This window comes from Solanum verrucosum, unplaced genomic scaffold (assembly GCF_900185275.1).
Source record: "Solanum verrucosum unplaced genomic scaffold, falcon-dt-bn FXZP01000018.1, whole genome shotgun sequence".
Taxonomy (NCBI): Eukaryota; Viridiplantae; Streptophyta; class Magnoliopsida; order Solanales; family Solanaceae; genus Solanum; species Solanum verrucosum.
The window spans coordinates 361,325-381,207 of NW_026020225.1; the positions used below are offsets into that span (position 1 = coordinate 361,325).

Genomic DNA, 19,883 nt, shown 5'->3' on the forward strand with positions numbered 1-19,883 from the left:
ATTTTCAAACATAGCTAGATTAAACTTAGTATTTGAGTTTGATGTTTCTTTGGTATTAAACTATCAGTTTGATATTAATTTTTAGTATATAGGTATTTCCTATCATTTCAGATTTACTTATTATTAGTTTCCGCAACAGTTTTATTTCTCAGTTTATCTTTAGTATGCTCATGATTATGCCAGCAGCAGGGTTAGCTTGGGGTCAATTGTGATCATAGGTCTCGTGTCCGCGTCTCATAGCTCGGGGAGTGACACTAACTTTCTCTCTGTATCACTTTGACGTCCCGACTTTTTGCCATCAGATTTATAGGTGTCATGATTCCTGGATGTGGCTGTTGCTTCTTGATTTCCCCATGATATCCCCCACATTGGTCATAATTACCTCTTACCTCATTCCTCTGGCTCGATTAGGCTTGTCATGCCTAAGGTATGTCAAAGCTTCGGTTTGCATGATGGTGGTGTAACCGTTCAGAATGGGGGAAAATCTTCTTTGGTAGTGGAAGTTAAGGAAAAGCAAGGTAGTGATCCTATATTGCTCGCACTCAATGGTGCATTCTATCAACAGAGAGTTGAGGTTTTCTCCCAAGGGGGAGATGGTGTGTTTCGCTACTAGGGTCGATTATGTGTTCCTAATGTGGGCGAATTGAGGCAACATATTCTTGTAGAGTCCCATAACTCCAGCTATTCTATCCATCCAAGCGCCACTAAGATGTACCGCGATCTGCGGGAAGTCTATTGGTGGAATGGTATGAAAAGAGATATAGCAGATTTGTGGCAAAGTGCCCCAATTGCCAGCAAGTCAAGGTAGAACATTAGAAACCCAGGAGATATGACTCAAGAGATTGACATTCCTACTTGGAAGTGGGAAGTGATCAACATGGACTTCATCACAGGTTTACCTCGTACTCGCAGATAGCATGACTCCATTTGGGTGATAGTTGACAGAGTTACTAAGTCTTCTCACTTTTTGGCAGTCAAGACTACAGATTCGGCGGAGGACTACGCCAAGCTTTATATTAATGAGATTGTGAGGTTGCATGGGGTTCCTTTGTCTATCATCTCAGATAGAGGTCCTCAGTTTACCTCTCATTTCTGGAAGTAATTTCAGAAAGGTCTTGGTACTCAGGTTAATCTTAGCACAACATTTCATCCACAAACGGATGGTCAGGCAGAGCATACCATTCAGACCTTAGGGGACATGTTGAGAGCTTGTGTGATCGAATTCAAGGGTAGTTGGGATAATCACCTTCCTCTTATAGAGTTCGCCTACAACAATAGCTACCATTCCAGCATTCAGATAGCCCCTTATGAAACATTATATGTGCGGAGATGTAGATCTCTTGTTGGTTGGTTCGAAGCAGCCTTGATAGGGCCAAATACAGTCTTCGATGCTATGGAGAAAGTGCAACTCATTAGAGATAGACTTAAGACAGCCCAAAGTCGCCAGAAGTCTTATACAAATGTAAGGAGAAGGGAACTAGATATCTAAGTTAATGATTGGGTTTTCCTGAAAGTGTCACCTATGAAGGGGGTGATGAGATTTGGCAAGAAAGGGAAGCTCATTCCCAGATATGTAGGCGTTTATCGGATCTTGAAAAGGATTGGTAAGTGGTTTATGAGTTAGAGTTGCTAGCAGATTTAACAACAGTGCATCCAGTCTTTCACATTTCACTATTGAAGAAGTGTGTGGGTGATTCAGCATCCGTGGTGCCATTAGAGAGTATGACAGTAAAAGATAGCCCTTCTTATGAGGATGTACTAGTTGAGATCCTTGATCGTCAGGTTAGAAGGTTGAGAAACAAATAAGTCGCTTCAGTCAAGGTTTTGTGAATGAGTCAGTCCGTAGAGAGAGCTACTTGGGAAACAGAAGCAAAAGCAGCCATGAAGTCCAAGTACCCTTTCCTCTTTCCTTCCGATTCCACTCCAGCTTGAGGTAATAGTTCCTCTTCAGTTTTTCAGTCATTCATGTGTAGATTCAGTCTTAGTAGCATGTTCCTTCAGTTTGTACTTGGATTTTCAGCGTATTTGAATGTTCTTGGAACTCAGTTCAGTCAGAAATTCAGTTTCCAGTGTTTAGTGGTAGGGATTGCAGCCCTTCCCTCCTTTCCAGCTAGTTTAGTCTTCATTCGAGGACGAATGTTCCCAAGGGGGAGATAATGTAACACCCCGTATCCTAGATAGACCAAAATGCAGATTTCCAGAAGTGCAGGTGCCACCTACGGATCATAGGTTGGACCATGGTCCGTGGAATGTGGTCCACAAAAAAACCCCAAAAAACCTCGATCGTATGTGGGACCACTGTCCATGGAACGTGGTCCACCGAAAACTTAGAAACCTTGACCCACGGTCAAGACCTACGTACCGTAAGTTGGACCATGGTCCGTAGATCTTGGTTTACAGATCCCAGTCTCTAAGCCAAACGACGAAGGACCAGGACCAGGTCCGTCGGTCACTCTGACAGCAGTTAAGACGGGGGTCTTTTGGTCTTTTCCTATTTTGTTTAACCCCTAAACTATGTCATTTTAACCTTAAACTACGTGGTTTTGATTAGTTTTAGCCTAGAAACATAACCAGAACTTACCTAAGTCAGATTATTCATCAAAACTTAGAAAAATTAGAACGCTAAGAGGAGAAAGAAGTCAAGAACCCTAGTTCAAGAACACAGTAAGATTCTATCAGTTCCTGCCCCGAAATTGAAAGATTTCTCCGTGGAATTCATCACCAGGTATGTGGGATTTCACTAGTGGGTTCCTTTCACCCATTAGGTCCTTAGTTTTCAGTCAGTTTTTTTATTCCCTTATTATGACTAGACCTAGGGTTTCTTGAATGATTAAGATTATTGGGTTCTTAGCTGTTAGAATGATCCAAATCAGATTAGCATGTTAATATTCAGTCTATTGCATGAATTTCAGAAACCTAGCTATGTAGTTCTTTAGTTCTTGAATTACACATACTAGGCTAGATATTTCAGTTATTTCAGATATACATGCCTCAGTCTTAAATGTGTCACTATAAGTTATTTATGCGCATTCTCGGTTTGCATGTCATTTTGAGCTATCCAGTATATCACAGTAATTCAGTCATAATGTGTTAATCACTTAATCCATTGGGAGTAGTACAATACTGAGTTGGACTAGGGTTAGTCACCCATATAGTCCCAGAATTACGAGCCACGTAGGTTGTAAGCCCCGTATGTGGGAATCATTTTAGTGATCACGCCAGCATGCCTTTATACCTTTGGCCGGGTGTATTGGGTCCTCTCGATGAGGCGTATACATCGGACTCCACATTTAGCCCATGTGGTTTTATTATCGGTTATTAATAGCTCCCATAGTTCAGTCAGATTCTATTGCATTGACCATTTATCAGTACATTCAGTATTCAATTTTAGCATGTTATAAATTGGTCATCGCATTCAGTTAGCTCAGTATTCAGTATCTATATCATGTTCAGATTATATCATTGCTTTATTTCTTTGTTCAGTTATATGTTATTTCAGCTTTACTCTATCCTGCATGCTCAGTACCTTTCAAGTACTGTCGCATACTCTGCGCTACATCTTTTTGTGATGTAGGTTCAGATTCTCAGCATCCAGATCACGCTTAGATCGGTTCCCGATCTCCAGTTCACCAGCATCAGTGGTGAGTCCTCATTCTTCGAGGACAACAGTCATGCTATCATTTCATTATTTCAGTCTCTTAGTTTTAGTTTTGCTAAACTTAGCTGGGGCATGTCCTAGCACTTCTAGTCAGTTAGAGGCTATTTTCAGACATAGCTAGATTCAACTTAGTATTTGAGTTTGTTGTTTCTTTTGTATTAAACTCTCATATTTGATATTCAGTTTTAGTATATAGGTATTTCCCATCATTTCAAATTTACTTATTATTAGCTTCCACAATTTTTTTATTTCTCATTTTAACTTTAGTATGCTAATGATTATGCCAGCAGGGTTAGCTTGGGGTCACTTGTGATCATAGGTCTCGTGTCCGCGTCTCGGGGGTAGCTCGGGGCGTGACACTAACTTTCTCTCTATATCACTTTGACGTCCCGACTTCTTGCCGTCAGATTTATAGGTGTCATGATTCCTGGGATGTGGCTGCTGCTTCTTGATATCCCCATGATATCCCCCACATTGGTCATAATTACCTCTCACCTCCTTCCTCTGGCTCGATTGGGCTTGTCATGCCTAAGGTATGTCAAAGCTTCGGTTTGCATGATGGCTTCAGCAATAGTTTTGACTTGTCAGCGTTCTAACTCCGTTCTAGACCAATTTTGAAGCTCATGCATGAATTGGAACAACATATCTTCATCCGTGAGGTTGGTAATCTAAAACGTGAGGGTGGTAAACTTTTTCACATACGCTCATATGCCACATGTCTGCTTCAACTCCCTAAACTTGTGTTTGGCCTCATAGATGACGTTGTTAGGGAAGAAAACCTTCTTGAACTCCATTCAGAATTGCTCCCAGGTGTTGATGGTGCAAAACCCATTCCTTGTCTCAGACTCTTTATGCCTCCACCACAACATGGCCATCTTTGAGGGGTACAACACCGCATTGTTGATCTTATTCTCATCACTATTAACCATGTTGCACTTGAAGTAATTCTTTAAATGCTACATGAAATTCTCCACCTCTTGCGCGTCACGGACACCTTTGAACATCGGTGACTTGAGAGCCTCAATCTTGACTTCCCTATCTCCATTGGGTGTCGCAGATCCTCCAGCTTCCAATTTTCCCTTGAGGACTTCCATCTCGACCTTCATGGTTTCAATCGTGCTTAATACATCCGTGAGTCGACACTCTAAGGAACTGATGATTTCATTCATCTCATACTTTGCATGCCTACGTGCCTCCAACTCTTTGCGGATGTTATCATTCTCTTCAAGGGTGAGTCCTCGAGAGTCTTGAACTTGCCATCGACTTTGTTCAAGTGCTTGCCTAAGATCTCCATAGCCTGTCTCGCCATGTCCATCCTTGCGATTCACTCTTCTCCGGGTGTGACGTCAATTGGCTCCTCACCTCGTTCATCGTCACTCTCTTAAGTGGTAGAATGTGGATGAGATGTTAGCGATTCACTTGGTGTATGATCGAATAGAAATTCCTCGCTACTCTTAAGGTTTTTTCTTTCCTTTCGGTGTTTCTTTCCACCATCCAGCTTGGCGTTAGTGGTGCTAGCAGCGTTGATGTCTCCCTCGTTAGTCATTCCCTTGGTTTCAACCTTTGCCCTGATACCACGTTGTCATGGACTTCGACTAATGCTCTGTACGGCACTTGACAACTTACTCACAAACTTTCACGATCTTGTAAGCTCAAGTAAGCTCTTTGAAACTTAGATCTCTAGAATATTCCACTAAGGACTATTGTTCTTCCAATGTAACCCTTCCACATGGACAACTTTATGCCACGTGGCGCCTAAGTGGAATGATGATGTGGCGGGTCATGACACAGTACTCTGTATTTGGTAAGGAGCCCAAATTTATCTCTCTTATTATTGTATATTTCTTTTGATTATATTTAATTCTAACTTATATTTTTAGAATAAATTAAAACGACAACTCATCTTTTGTTATAATGATTTTTTCTATCTAAATGATTTATTTAATTGTCTTTCTGTACTTAGTCATTTTTTGACAAAACTTTCTCTTTAAATTATTTCAAGTATCTTAAATTATTATGTTTTCTGAATAACTTTAAATATCTTTTCCTTTAAATATTTTTCCAAAGTTAGTCATAAAGTTTTCAAGTTGTTGGATAATTGTGTGTTAGCGGACATTTCAAGTGCGTTAAACCTTCTTGAAATGGAAATAAGAACCCCTACCCTTTCTTTGAAATTTCAAAAGAATTTTTCACTTTACATCTAGTCAAATAAGACGGACATAAGTATCAAATGAAATTAGTATTTCAAACCTGCTAGTAATAAAATTTCACAGATCACTAACCTTACCTTGGACATACCAATGTCTCACAATAATTTTAGTTAGGATCATCAAACACATATACATGTAAAACATGTACAATAATAGTATCCAACTCTAAATAATCAAATAGTCGCATGATCGGGGAATTCATATCCCCTACTAATCTCATTACTGTATTATGTGATATAATCCATCAATCTCATATGTACACGCACATGATAAAGAGTTTTTAATTATGCCAATTTGCAGGGGTCACTAGGTGTTCATAACCGAGGAGTTCTTACCCTCTTGATTGTCCCAATCTTAGTATGTTCATTTGATTGTTCTCTTTGTAATAATATGATTAATTTAAGTCACTTGAGCTTCATTACAATGCCACTATGAAGGTTTCTTATTTGTTTTCTCTACCACTACTAATTGGTTCTCGGTTAATTAGGAAATAGGTATATAGTTTTTTTTAGTTCCAAGTACATAAGATTGTGATCAGTTCTTCTTTGTCATAACTTGAATACTATTGAAATCTCTTTAAAGTGAAAATATATATTTAAGTTATTGTTGTGTTGGAACTTTCGTGGCTTGATTGTTTTAACTTTTAAGAGTTCTTAGGTTAAAAACTGTTTTAAAATTTGAGTTAGTGTAACATATATATATATATGTTAATTCCATGTCTTTTAGTTACTTGAATATATGATAATGACCAATTTTGCTCTTTTTCCACTATTTTTTTTACGTATATGCATGTTACCAGTTGCCATGTTACTTCATTATGGATCAAATGATCATTGCTCTCTTTCAGTTACTCTTTTAAAATTGTGTGCTTTCAACATGTCTTTTATTATTTTCTTTGTTTATTTTAGTTGAATTATATGTTAATCTATATCCTCTTGTTTGCATGTGATGTCTATCCGAGTGTCTTGTGGACTTCTTTTTTTCTTTACATTTTCGAGTTGAGTCATAGAGTCTTAATTTTCTTTATCGAGTCGGCCTCGTGTTTGTATGGGAAAACAGAAACTGATATACAAGGCAAACATAAGCTAATATACATAAACAAGCGTTGTATACAATCAATATACGTCCAATATACAATATATACAACAAGTATATACTAATTATATACATAATGATACAACAAAATTGGGTTAGGCCCAAAATGAAGTGTCTTAAAAGACTGAATTACTTAGAATTAGGACAGAAAGAAAGAATGAACTTGTTAGCCCAATACTCTGAATTTGGACAGAAGCCCAAATTTATCTCTCTTATTATTGTATATTTCTTTTGATTGTATTTAATTCCAACTTATACTTTTAGATTAACTTAATTAAATCGACAAATCATTTTTTGGTATAATGAATTTTTCTATTCAAGTCATTTATTTAATTGTCTTTTTCTTTACTTAGTCATTTTTTGACAAAACTTTCTCTTTAAATTATTTCAAGTATGTTAAATTATTATGTTTTCTAAATAACTTTAAATATATTTTCCTTTAAATATTTTTCCAAAGTTAGTCATAAAGTTTTCAAGTCGTTGGATAATTGCGTGTTAACGGACATTTCAAGTGCGTAAAACCTTCTTGAAATGGAAATAAGAACCCCTACCCTTAGGAATTTCAAAATAATTTTTTGTTTTACACCTAGTCAAATAAGATGGACATGCATTTCAAACACGCTAGTAACCTTGGACATACCAATGTCTCACAATAATTTTACTTATGATCATCAAATAGTAGCATGACCAAGGAGTTCATATACCCTACCAATCTCACTATTGTACAATGTTATATAATCTATCAATCTCATATGTACACACGATAAAAAGTTTTTAATTATGTTAGTGTTCATGTATCGTATCAATGTGGTACCCGATCTAATACACACAACTACTTGTACATCGGACTCGAGGTGAATGTATTGTTACCATAAGAGCATATTGTGGTAAGTAAATTTAAAGAATTTATTTGAATGACCAAAATAGAGTTAAAAAGGATAATTTTGTCTAAAAATTCGTTTATTTTAATTTTTGGTTTTCGAGAAGATGATTTGGCTCTAGTGACCACCCAAACCCTCAGCCTTTTCTTCTCCGTCACCTGTTCCCGACTCGCGCATCTCTCTCTTTCTCTCTGCAACAGTTCTCATCAATAGCTCTCGGAACCCTAAAACTCTCTCTGGCTTGTGCTTCGGTCTTCAAATCCACATTCACTCTCATTTGACTTTTCCATTTCACTCTCTCCCCTTTTTCTCCGATTGATTTTTCTGTATCGTTCCTCTATCTCGACAAGGCCATGGCAGAAGGAAATCTTGATCTTCCTGACGATCTTCTTTCCTCTAAGACTTCCGATCACTCCAAAGGTGCTCTATAGTTTCTTTAATTTTGATTTACAATTAGTTTAGGGCTTATTTTTGAATCTTCAATTTAGTAAATTCTAGGGCTTCAGATCAGGTATCCTCTTTATCTGTATTTGGTTCTCTGGATTTGCTTTCTTTGACATTTCAGTCTATCCAATTGTTCTATTGCCAACTCAAAATACACTGTAGCGGCCAGTCTTCTGGTCAATCTTAATTGACGAGGGATTGATGCTTGTCAACATTTATTTTACATTAGGAAGTTGTTGATTTTCTCACCTTCTTCCAGTGTTTGGATCTACAAGTAGCTGCAACTAGATTTTCTTATTTATTTATTTATTTACTTTTGCTCCCACTTTGTCATGTTTTACAGTTGCTAACAAACATCTGCTTGCAGGTAATGATGACAACAAGCCTTTCATGGGTCAGCTTGATATTTCCAAAGGTATTTCTCTTTCATTTTTTTTAATTTTTGATTACATGCGGACTCTGGATCTTCTTCTGATATATACTTTTTACATTCTCTTGTAATTCTCCTTGACCTTGCTTTAGATCAAGCAATGGTGGACAGCAGCATTCCTTTGTCTCCACAGTGGCTTTATGTTAAACCAAGTGACACAAAGATGGTGAGTTTGATTACTTTTCAGACTAGCTGATTTATACTCATCAATGGATAATTCCATCATACAAACTATACTCATAAGTAGAATTCAAAACTTGACAGTTATTTTTTGACCCTAAGATCTGCTTTTCTGGCATTATCGTCTTATACTTATTTTAGTCTCTTATTATTTGGAATACTTGAGAGATGGTTTGCAGTTTGAGACAAATTCTCGTCAGACCAGTCGAGATATGGATGTATAATAGCCCCTCCCTCCTGCAGTTACAACATCATCTCATACTCAATAGATCATATAAAGTCATTGTCAACTATAAAAATGTTTTTTTTTGTACATGATTGAGACTTTTTACTTGCTTTCTGTATGGTATGATGAATTGTATTTTTTTTCCCTTGATAACCGAGAAATCCGTCTGTGACCCGCCCTTTGGACCAATCACAACCTTCTAAACTCGGTGGAAATGGGCCCGCCTCTCTACCCTTCTCCACTTAAATGCCGGGCTTCGCTTTGCATGGTATGATGAATTGTACTTATTAGTCAAAACTAAAAAGGAATTGGTTTGTTCCATCCGGAGATTCCCCTTTCTAAGTATAAATATAGGGAATCCTTGAGAATGAAGTGTTTTCTTGTTGAATTAGACAGTCTTTGTGAAATCTTGTCGGTGTCGGCATTTAACCATATTAGACATAACAAAGATATTGACTTTTATCTTTTAGTACCCATATGTGTTGACTAAGTGTGTGTGGTCTGCTTAAGACGGAAAATTTCACCCCTTTGAAGGATCACACTAAGCATAAAGTTTTTGTTTGTTAATCCTGTGATTTTATATGGTATTTACCGCCCATGACCACAGAGGAAATACTTCTGTCATGCATGTCGTCCATTACTTGTGGCTTCATAACAGATCTACGTCTTAAAACTGAGATTTAGAAAGTCACTGTCGATCCAAGCTCCTCTTATTGATCTAAACAAAAAAAGATGCCTTGAAATACCCCAAAAACACTTTCCCTTTAAACTTCAACTGAGTTCGGTCACGTTGTAGCATTATTTCCTCCTAGATTTTATACGTATGAAATTCTTGAAGTGTCTGTTACCGATTTCTGTTGCAATGTTAAGCAGAACTGAAGAAAATTTTGCTTTATTTGCCTGTAATCTTTTTGAGATTTGGATTTCCATTCCCCTCTCTCTCTATATATATATATCTCAAAGTGCCAGATGTTCAGATGTTACACATGCCCATAATTCTTTTATACTGCTGGAAGTTTCTAGTAAAATGTTTTCTACTGGGTTTTATTCATCATAGGAACCGCGTCCACCAAGCTCTCTGTCACTTGGAAGTTCTGTTGATTCAAGTCAGAAGGAGGCTTGGCGTACAGATGTACCTGACGACAAGAAGGATTGGAGAAGAACGACAGTGGAGACTGAGAGCAGTCGCCGGTGGCGTGAGGAAGAAAGGGAAACTGGCTTGCTTGGTCGGAGAGAACGAAGGAAAACCGATCGCCGTGCTGAGCATGATGTTAATAACCGCAATTCTGGGCTTGATACAAGGCGTGATAACAAGTGGTCTTCTAGGTGGGGTCCTGATGACAAAGAAAAAGAAAATCGCAGTGAGAAAAGGATAGATGTAGATAAGGAAGATGCTCATAATGATGGTCAAACATTTGTGGCTAACCGTACTGCCTCAGAACGGGAGTCAGATTCTCGTGACAAGTGGCGTCCACGCTATAAAATGGAGGGCAACTCTGCTGCTCCAAGTTCCTATCGAGCTGCTCCAGGTTTTGGACAGGAGAGAGGAAAAGTAGAAGGGTCAAATGTGGGATTTAACTTGGGTCGTGGGAGGTCTACTGGGACTATTATAAGACCTTCCTCAGTGGGTGCCATTGGTGCTTCACCATTTGAGAATTCTGTTCCTGGAAAATCAAGAATCTCGACTGGCATATTCAGTTATCCAAGGGGGAAAACTCTTGACATATACCGCAGGCAAAAGCTTGGCTCATCTCTTTGTAGCATGCCTGAAAATATGGAAGAAGCTCCCCCAGTTACTCAAGTAATTGCTATTGAACCATTAGCTTTTGTTGTTCCTGATGCTGAGGAGGAGGTGAGCTACATCTATTACTTCATTTGTTCAGACTTGTAGGTTTTCTAAGTGCTCAAAAATTTGATTCCATAAAGTTGCTTGATCAATCTTATTATAGGCTGTTCTCAATGATATATGGAAGGGTAAAATTACTGGTGGTGGCGTTTCTCACAATTCTTTTAGAAAGGGTCAATCAATGGATAATGTTACAGGTAATTGTTTCTCGAATGCTATGTCCGGATGCAGTACTGACTGCTACTCCCATCCTATCCATTGTCTTTTTGGTGGAGTAGGATAAGAGATTCTCTCTGAATTTGTTTTTGTATCTTCCAGAAACAGGGGATACAGAGCCCAACAATACAAAAATGGGTGCTCCCTCCACTGATGTCACTGAAGAGACAGTTGATAGGTTGCTGAAAACTTCAATAGGTGTTAAAGAAGCCAATACCTATAGCTTTGTTTACGAGAACGGTGTCAAGGTCAAGTTTGATGGTGAGTAAAGTATTACCTCTATTTAAATCCGCTCTTCTCATCAAGGTTGATTTTCCTGTTGACTTCTGACAAAGGAACTTGTTTGCGATTCAGGAGGAGATAATCTTGAAGGACTGAAAGACAATGATTTTGAAGCTGCAGATGGAAGTTTGTTGACCAGGAAGATAACTGACAATAGTGACTGCTTTAAATACATTAGTGGGTCCCAATCTGATATTTCTGTGCAGAGCTTACCAGATTCCGGAGTAACCAGGACACCTATCTTTGAGAGCAATCAACATGTTGCTTTTGATGGCAGTTTGAAGGTGTCTGATGATTCAAATTCTGTATTTATGAAGTCCTCTTCTGAAATCTATTGGAACAACCTTCTAGGAAGGGGTATTCCACCAGAGGAGTTGAGTTTGTACTATCGTGATCCTCAGGGCGAAATCCAGGGGCCATTTCTCGGAGCTGACATCATTTCATGGTTTGATCAGGGATTTTTTGGTATGGACTTACTAGTTCGCTTGGAAGATGCCCCTGAAGATTCACCTTTCTTTGAACTTGGTGACGTAATGCCGCATTTGAAATTTGAACATGAACATTTTGGTAACACCAATCTTTCCCAGGCAGAACCATCTGCTGTACTAGAGGGGAAGTTGGATTCTGATTTATGTAGCTCAGCTTCTGTTTCTGAGATGGTTGGTTCTGCTGCCTTTGATGGCTCGAGCTGGCCGCCATCTGATTTTGATGGCCTTGGTGGGCATCGTATTCAGTCAATACCTGATCATCCAGCTCGTCTATTTAAACCTCCATATTCACAAAATGAAGACTATAACGATTTTGTTGCTCAAGATGAAGGTGAGTTAGCATTTTCAACTTGGATCCTTATTGATTATGTCAATGCATAACTTCCTGTGGCTTTGGAGGTCGGAATGTAGCCTTTTTTTCCTGAAAATAGGCCAGCAAGATCATGGTCATTGATATTTAATGTGGTTGGCCTTTATCTGTTGTTTTGCTATTTAATTCTTTATGTTTCCATCTTCACTTGCAGAAATTGTGTTTCCAGGAAGACCTGGAAGCGGTGGTAATCCTATTGGAAAAACTTCCACTGGTCGTACTGATCCTTCAAATATCCACCGTGCAACTCCAAGCGCAATGTGTGAGGGTGGAGTTCCAAATCATGAAGAGACATTGCATCCACTTGGTTTATTATGGTCAGAGCTTGAAGGCACTACCGGAAAGAGTGGTCCTATCTCAGATGTTCCTTTTAGAGGAAGTGGCCAGGATCAAGTTCTAAACTCTGGTGCTGCAAGGGTTGGGCCATTTGGTGCCAAGATGGACTCAACCTCTGCTGCGGAGACATGGACTGATGCTTATAGAAGAAATGCTGGATCTGAACCCAACTTATATCAAGATGCTATGGATGCCAGCCGCTTATTGCACCAGGACCATGAAATGAGCCGGTTTGAGTTAGCAGAGAAGCTGTTTTCCCAACAACTTCAGCAACAACATCCTCATAATTTGATGTCCTCTCATAATAGTCACTTCAATGAAGCTTTGATGGAACGTGGGGCAAATCATAATTCAATACACCAACCACAGTTGGCGAGTCAGGCTGGGCAGGATCTAGAACACTTTATGGCGCTTCAGCTGCAACAGCAGAGACAGTTACAGCTTCAACAGCTGCATCAACAGCAACAGTTCCATCAACAGCAAATGCTAATGAAAGAACAACAGTCCCATGCTAGGCAGCTGGTTCTTGAACAATTATTGCAGAGTCAAGTACGGGATCCAAGTCACACGCAATCACGTCTTGATGCTATTAGGCATAACAGTGCTCTGGAGCAGGTGTTGATAAAGCAACAAATTCTTAGTGAACTGCAACAGCGTCCACATCTTCCTCCAAGACATGCTGAACCATCTATTGAGCATCTCATTCAAGCAAAGTTTGGTCAAATGTCGCATCAAGGGCCTCAAAATGATTTAATGGAGCTCCTATCACGGGCAAAACATGGACAGTTGCACCCTTTAGAGCAACAAGTCCGTCAACAAGAACAAGCACATGAAAGGTTAAGACAACGTTTGGAAATGGATGAAGATAGACAGATTGGTGCTGTCTGGCCTGTTGATGAAACTGGTCAGTATCTAAGAAATCCAGGTGTTGCTCGTCGAGCAAACTCTGGATTTGGTCCATTAGATATTTACCAACAGCAACAGATACCCCCTCCTGAAGAGCATGCTAGTCATCTGGAAAGGAATTTGTCAATGCAGGATAGACTTCAGCGGGGCCTCTATGACACTGGATTTATGCCCTTGGAACGGACGATGTCAGTACCTGGTGGTGGTCCTGGTGTTAGTTTGGATGCCGTAAATCCTCTAGTACATGCACAAGGTTTAGAAATGCAAGATCCAAATTCAAGAATGCACTCAGCTGGTCATATGCCTGGTTTCTCGACTGGCATCCACTTGCAATCTTCTCACCGTCCTCTGTTTTCAAATCAATTTCATGCTCCAAATGTAGATACAATTGAAAATCATTGGTCCGAAAGAAATGGTCAGTTACCACCTGATTGGATGGATACTAGGATGCAGCAACTACATCTTAACGGTGAGAGGCAAAGAAGAGATTTTGATGTCAAAAGGGCTTCTGAAGATCAAAGTATGTGGATGTCAGCTGGTGCTAATGATGACAGTTCAAAGCGATTACTTATGGAACTGCTCCAGCAAAAGTCTGGCCAGCAGTCAACTGAGCAAGCAGAAATGACCAGAGGGATTTTGTTTGAGAGGGGCTTACACTCCGGTCACTTTTCTGTGACAAATGCTTCAAACCGTTCGTTCAACCCTCTTTTGGAACAGGATACGAGTCTAAACCAAGCTTTTACTGTTGGATCATATGGTTCTAATTCAGATTTGCCACCACAGAGAGATCATGTAAATGAGATTGCCGATAGTCTTGATGTTTGTGAGAGATTGCCCTTCAAATCTCATTCTGGAGCTTTAGCTGAAGCTCAACCTGTCTTTTCCAGCATCAATGATGCCTCTCAGGTGATTTACAAGATCCCAGACTTACATCTTTATATGTGTTGGCAATGAAGCTACGCTCTTACATGTCACGATGGTTATCTGTAGGTACATTTAGAGGCTCACGAAAGTATTGTTAGGCAAGCTGGTGTGACGACTGTAGAAGGGGAAACACCAATTAACTTGCTTAGCAGGCACACTGCACTCGGGACTGGAGGTTTCTCTCTCTCTCTCTCTCTCTCTCTATATATATATATATATATATATACACACATTTAAATATACATATGTTGTGTATTGCATTGAATACTTATGTGTGTCTGTGCTCGTAAATTCTTTTATTAAAAGAAGTTTTATTGTTTGACAGATTGTAATGTTTTCAAATTATCTTCACGTGGAAGTCTTGACTTCTACAATGACAAGAGTGATAGAGGGGATTCGGCTATGGAGGAAATTCCTAAGGAACGGTATGTGCTATCTTCTGTTTCTTCCTGGAAAGAACTTATTTTTATGTATGTCATTCTGATGGGTTAGTTCGGGAAATCAAGTAAAGTTTGTGCTTCAGTAGCTGCAACAATTTTATTCATATAAAATTCTTTGAAAGAGGAAATCACTACTTGTAATTCCTGGAGTGTAGAATTAATTGCCAAGATTCTATTACAAAAAGAATGTACTCTAATTATAAGGTTGGCTTACTAACAAATGTTTTTGCTTTAGAGTACCGAACATTTTAGTTATGATATTTCACTTGCCTACCATCTTCATTTTACTGATATTCTTACGTCGTATATGAGTATTTTGTTTTTATCAGAGGAAGTAAATTTTACAAAATCAGTACCAAGTTGGTACTGTGAGGAGTACAAAACAGTGTAGTATTGCAGATCTTCCCCTATTTCCTCATATTGTCCTAAAAGTTCCAATAGGTTTGTCAAGTTTTCTACCCTGCAGACCTTACGCCGGTTGTAACCCGAGAAGATTGGCACTGTGATTACCACTAGTTTTTGGTCTTAGGAAAGGTGATGTTTTGGCACCAATTTGGATGTTCAAAAACTTTCTCCCATTCTGTATGTTTAGACGAATCACTGTCATATATTGAATTTTTTTTGTAGTTGTGTTTTAATCCTGTAAAACTGCGTTGTGCAAATGTCTGATTTTAACTTTTACATGGTGCTACTTCTTCCTTGCTCAAAAAGTTTTGTTCCTCATCTTTTTCTTTTCAATGGTTAAATTTTTTTTGTGTAAGTCATGGAAGAGTTACTATTTTGTATATATGACTAGCTCCCATCCCTCAATGAAGATTATGTTGTGATTTTTCTTTCCTGTTATGCATTGGTATTTTTTTTCTATTTGGGTAGGATGGCTGTGACATCAAAAAGGCCAGATAACATCTTGCCGAAGCGTCCACCTGTCTTGCGCATTTCTTCAACCCAGGAGGGTCTATCGGAGATAAATTTTGATAGCCTTGCGAGAGGCAAAAATCCTTCAGATGGCATGGCTTCTGAAGGTAGGATGACTTTCTCCTTTTTGTTGCTATCGCTGTCTTCTGATTGTGTCTTGATGTTGCTATATTTGCTAGCTATTTTGCACCTTGAAGATGTGAGGAATATACTACTTGTCCCAATTTATGTGACACTTTCTTTTTGGTCGGTCCAAAAATAATGATTTTTTATATTTTTATTAACACTTTACTTTAAACTTTCCATTTAACCTAGATTAAGATGATTTCTAGCCACACAAATGTCTATAACTTATTTTGAGTCACAAGTTTCAAAAGTCTTCATCTCCTTCTTGAACTCCAAGCCCTTTTTTTTACAACATAAATTGGGACGGAGGGAGTAGTTAATTTGATATCTGCTATTCCTTTGTGGCTTGTAACAGTTATTGTTAATCCCCTTGCACCACACTCACTCTCTCCATCCTAATTGCTAACTTATATTTGTATCAATTCTGTCACTAGGGGGTAAGAGGGAAGCGGGAGGTAATGCTGCAAATCAAGTTCCTGGTGCTGCGACGTCTGTAAAGAAAGATGGGCGCTTTCGTCGAACTGCATCTTGTAGTGACTCTGATGTTTCAGAGACATCATTCAGTGACATGCTTAAGAGTAATGCTAAGAAGCCAACAGCTCAGGAAGCACATGCATCAGAGGCAATCGATGCAACACACCGTAGTGGTAAGAAGAAAGGAAAGAAAGGAAGACAAATTGATCCTGCTCTTCTTGGTTTCAAGGTTACAAGTAATCGCATCATGATGGGTGAGATACAACGGATAGAAGATTAGTTGCTGTACAGTTGTAACTTATGTCCCAATGACAATATCTTGTGCTGTACATTTTCGAGTCATCTGTAAAATTTCCATAACACATTTTCTTTTACTCCATCCCATTTTGTGTAGGGATGGCTGTTGAGATGTAGTTAGTGTAGCCAATTAGTTGAGTTATCTTGTGTCGATTGAATCAAGTAGAGCAGAGTAATATCCTAACAGAATATACCAATAAGCTCTGAAAGTGTAAAGAAGGTGCTTGTCATGACCTTCCTATGTCCTCTACAAGTACGAGAGTGGGAGTAATTATGTTCATAAACTACTAACGTTAGGCCTCAATTATGACTCCTTAGCTGTGGTTTCACTATTTACAATTCACGGCTGCACTTTGAGTTTTCTATACCTTGTACTCAATTGTATTTTTTTGCGTTTCTGAGTAAAAAAAAATACAAATACAACATAACTAAGAAGAGTAAATCACGGATGATTTTTTTTTTATATTGTAAATGATGTAAAATTACTCACTCAAATCTTACGTTTCAAACAAGACTCAAAACACCAGTTCTTCCTAAAAAATAATAATTCAAAATTGCGGATCGATGACCTAATCAAATTGAAATACAAAATCGCAAAATCGCTGTCGAGCTTCAACCTAATGTCTTTTACAATAAATTCCTTTTTCGTTTTTGAATAGTGATACTACATTGTAAATTATTAACTAAAATTGATCATTAATATTCAAAGTATGCATCTAAATTGTTCGTGATAGAACATTCGTATGAAAAGCATCCAATTGTAGTAGTGCAATATTATAAGCAGGCAACAGAAATACAAAATGCAAATTTATACGAGTAAATATTTGAATACAAATACAGTTGAAGATAAGCTAGCACTTGTGCAATGAAATGTCAAGCTATGTGAAGCACTGGTCAAACTTGAGTTCAGGCAAAGTGAGTATGATCACTCTTTGCTTATCAAAAAGATATCAGAAGGAACACATATTATACTCTCTTCGTTTCGAAAAGATGACATAATTTAATTTGAAATGGAGTTTAAGAAAATAAAGAAGACTTTTTAATATTGTAGTCTTAAATTAAAGTTATGTTGAATGTATCAAAATGCCATTGAATCTTATGAGTTATGACCTAAAACATATCATGTAGAAAACTGAAATTTTGTAATACACTAAAGATAACACTAAATTCCGTTGCGTTCATAACAATCATCATGTCTAAAAATAACACTAAATTTCACTGCGTTCATATATATATATATATATATATATATATACATACTACCTTAAAAACATGAACTCCCAAACTTAAATGTTGAATTACTATATTACCCCTAATTAAAAATACTCAATTTATTTTATTTATTAATTTAATTAATTTTATTATATTGAATGTAGATACCTTTTCAAATTAAAGGATTGTGACTTTTTCAATGAGTTGTGACCTTTCCAAAGGGTTATGACTTTTTTGATGGGTTGTGACTTTTTCGATGAGTTGTGACTTTTCCGAAGGGTTGTGATTTTTTTGAAGGATTGTGCCTTTTCTGATGAGTTGTGCCTTTTTCAAAGGGTTGTGACTTTTTCGATAAGCAATATCTTTTCCGATAAGCAGTGACTTTTTTGAAAGGTTGTGTCTTTTCGGATAAGGCACAATTAACACCTATTCATACTACTATTTGGTAGATATAAATAGAGGGGTTTCCTCACACTTTTAAACTACAATTTATTAAGTTCTCTATTCTTCTTCTTAAAAAATCTCAAGTGTTATTTGCAAAAATTGATCAAGTTCGAAATTCAACGAAATTTGAGGTATGTTATAAGAAAGAGTTGGTGAAAAAATTGTAGCAAATCATTCATCAATTCACACTCGTATTTTTTCTTACCATTTTCATGAGTTAACAGTGACGAAAAGTTGTGGGAGAGACAATAATATTAAACAGATATGAAAAAAGGCATATGATTTGGGTAAGATATTTCTTCTTTGTTTTTTTTTTTTTTTAATTCTTTTCCCTCAAACGAAGGAGTTACTTCCTAATTTTGCTAAAACAATGGGTATCAACGTAGTCTATTGAATTATTAGTTTTGATGTTAAATTCGCTATTTCAAAAATAGATTTTCATTTTTACTTATAATATGATAACATGACCATGATAATACTTATTTTTAATAGATATGTATGTAAAAATGAACGGAGAAAGTAAAGTGTTGGTGGTAAGAGATTTAAATCAAATGGAACACTAGAGTGAATATAGCATGAACATATATTTTCGTTCTTCCTTCATTTCCATATAATTTTTCTTTATGTCACAAGATACACTCTTTACTAGCTATATAAAAATAGATAAGAAAGTAGTGATTGATGATCTTAAATCAAATTAATGATTCTATAAATAATACTTTAAATTTTATTCATCTATTAATTTTTATTATTGAAAATTTATACATTTGATATCACGATACAACTTCTATAAGATACTAGATACTTTCATTAGACAACAACTATATGATATGTATGCGGCAGAAAAAAGGAGAAGACTACAATTCAACAAAGATAAGGTAGAAACTTAATGAAATGAAATATTTTTCACCATAGGTGATATTATTCATATATTTAAATTAAAATCTTAACCCATCGGTGGCCCCCTAAAGTTGCCACAAAATTTTACTTAGACACTTTAACTAGACGATGTTCATTTTAGGCACCTCATGTAAAATTCTGTTATGTCATTTTGACACTTTTTGCTTACAAGACACAATGAGTATATCACACTCATTGTATCCGCGTGAGAGGCTTATTTAACTATTTTTTAATTTTATTTTCTTCATCTTCTTACCAATTTTCAGCCACCATCTTCCCAAACTTAAACTCCCTCCGTACCTCGTGGCACGGCAGCACCCGTACTATTGAAATGGTTCGTCAGTAGAGATGTTCCCACAGGTGCCCTTTTTTGCAAGTTCGTTCCTTGAAGTATTTTCCTCTTAGTTTAAGCTCTTGGATGATATAATCCATCTAATCAAAAGGAAGGAAGGATAGACAGAGACGAAAATCAGCCATAGTAATTCGGGAGTCCCGTGTGGAAGGGCTCTCGCTTAACGGATCAAAGGTACGCCGGGGATAATAGGCTGATGACGATTTAATAGAGTGACAGATAAAACAACGA

At 37.6% G+C, this 19,883-nt stretch overlaps 2 protein-coding genes across 2 annotated transcripts in view; both read left to right on the forward strand.

Moving 5' to 3' along the window:
* Positions 1-19,883, forward strand: part of LOC125831893 (uncharacterized) — a 360,286-nt gene that overhangs the window by 130,313 nt on the left and 210,090 nt on the right. The window lies entirely within an intron of this gene.
* LOC125831890 (uncharacterized) lies at positions 7,945-16,882 on the forward strand. Its single transcript, XM_049511019.1, has 12 exons — positions 7,945-8,264; positions 8,656-8,703; positions 8,811-8,884; positions 10,182-10,976; positions 11,074-11,167; positions 11,289-11,447; positions 11,541-12,287; positions 12,481-14,474; positions 14,559-14,667; positions 14,818-14,917; positions 15,806-15,954; positions 16,408-16,882. The coding sequence occupies exons 1-12, from the start codon at positions 8,198-8,200 to the stop codon at positions 16,725-16,727; spliced, it is 4,656 nt and encodes a 1,551-aa protein (XP_049366976.1). The 5' UTR covers positions 7,945-8,197; the 3' UTR covers positions 16,728-16,882.

What these genes read in the sequence shown, in the direction of transcription:
- LOC125831890 (XM_049511019.1), top strand. Translation starts at nt 8,198, where the DNA reads ATGGCAGAAGGAAATCTTGATCTTCCTGACGATCTTCTTTCCTCTAAG. An exon ending in TTCCTGATGCTGAGGAGGAG is followed by an intron (nt 10,977 to 11,073) that starts GTGAGCTACATC and finishes ATCTTATTATAG; the next exon opens with GCTGTTCTCAATGATATATG. An exon ending in CACTGCACTCGGGACTGGAG is followed by an intron (nt 14,668 to 14,817) that starts GTTTCTCTCTCT and finishes ATTGTTTGACAG; the next exon opens with ATTGTAATGTTTTCAAATTA.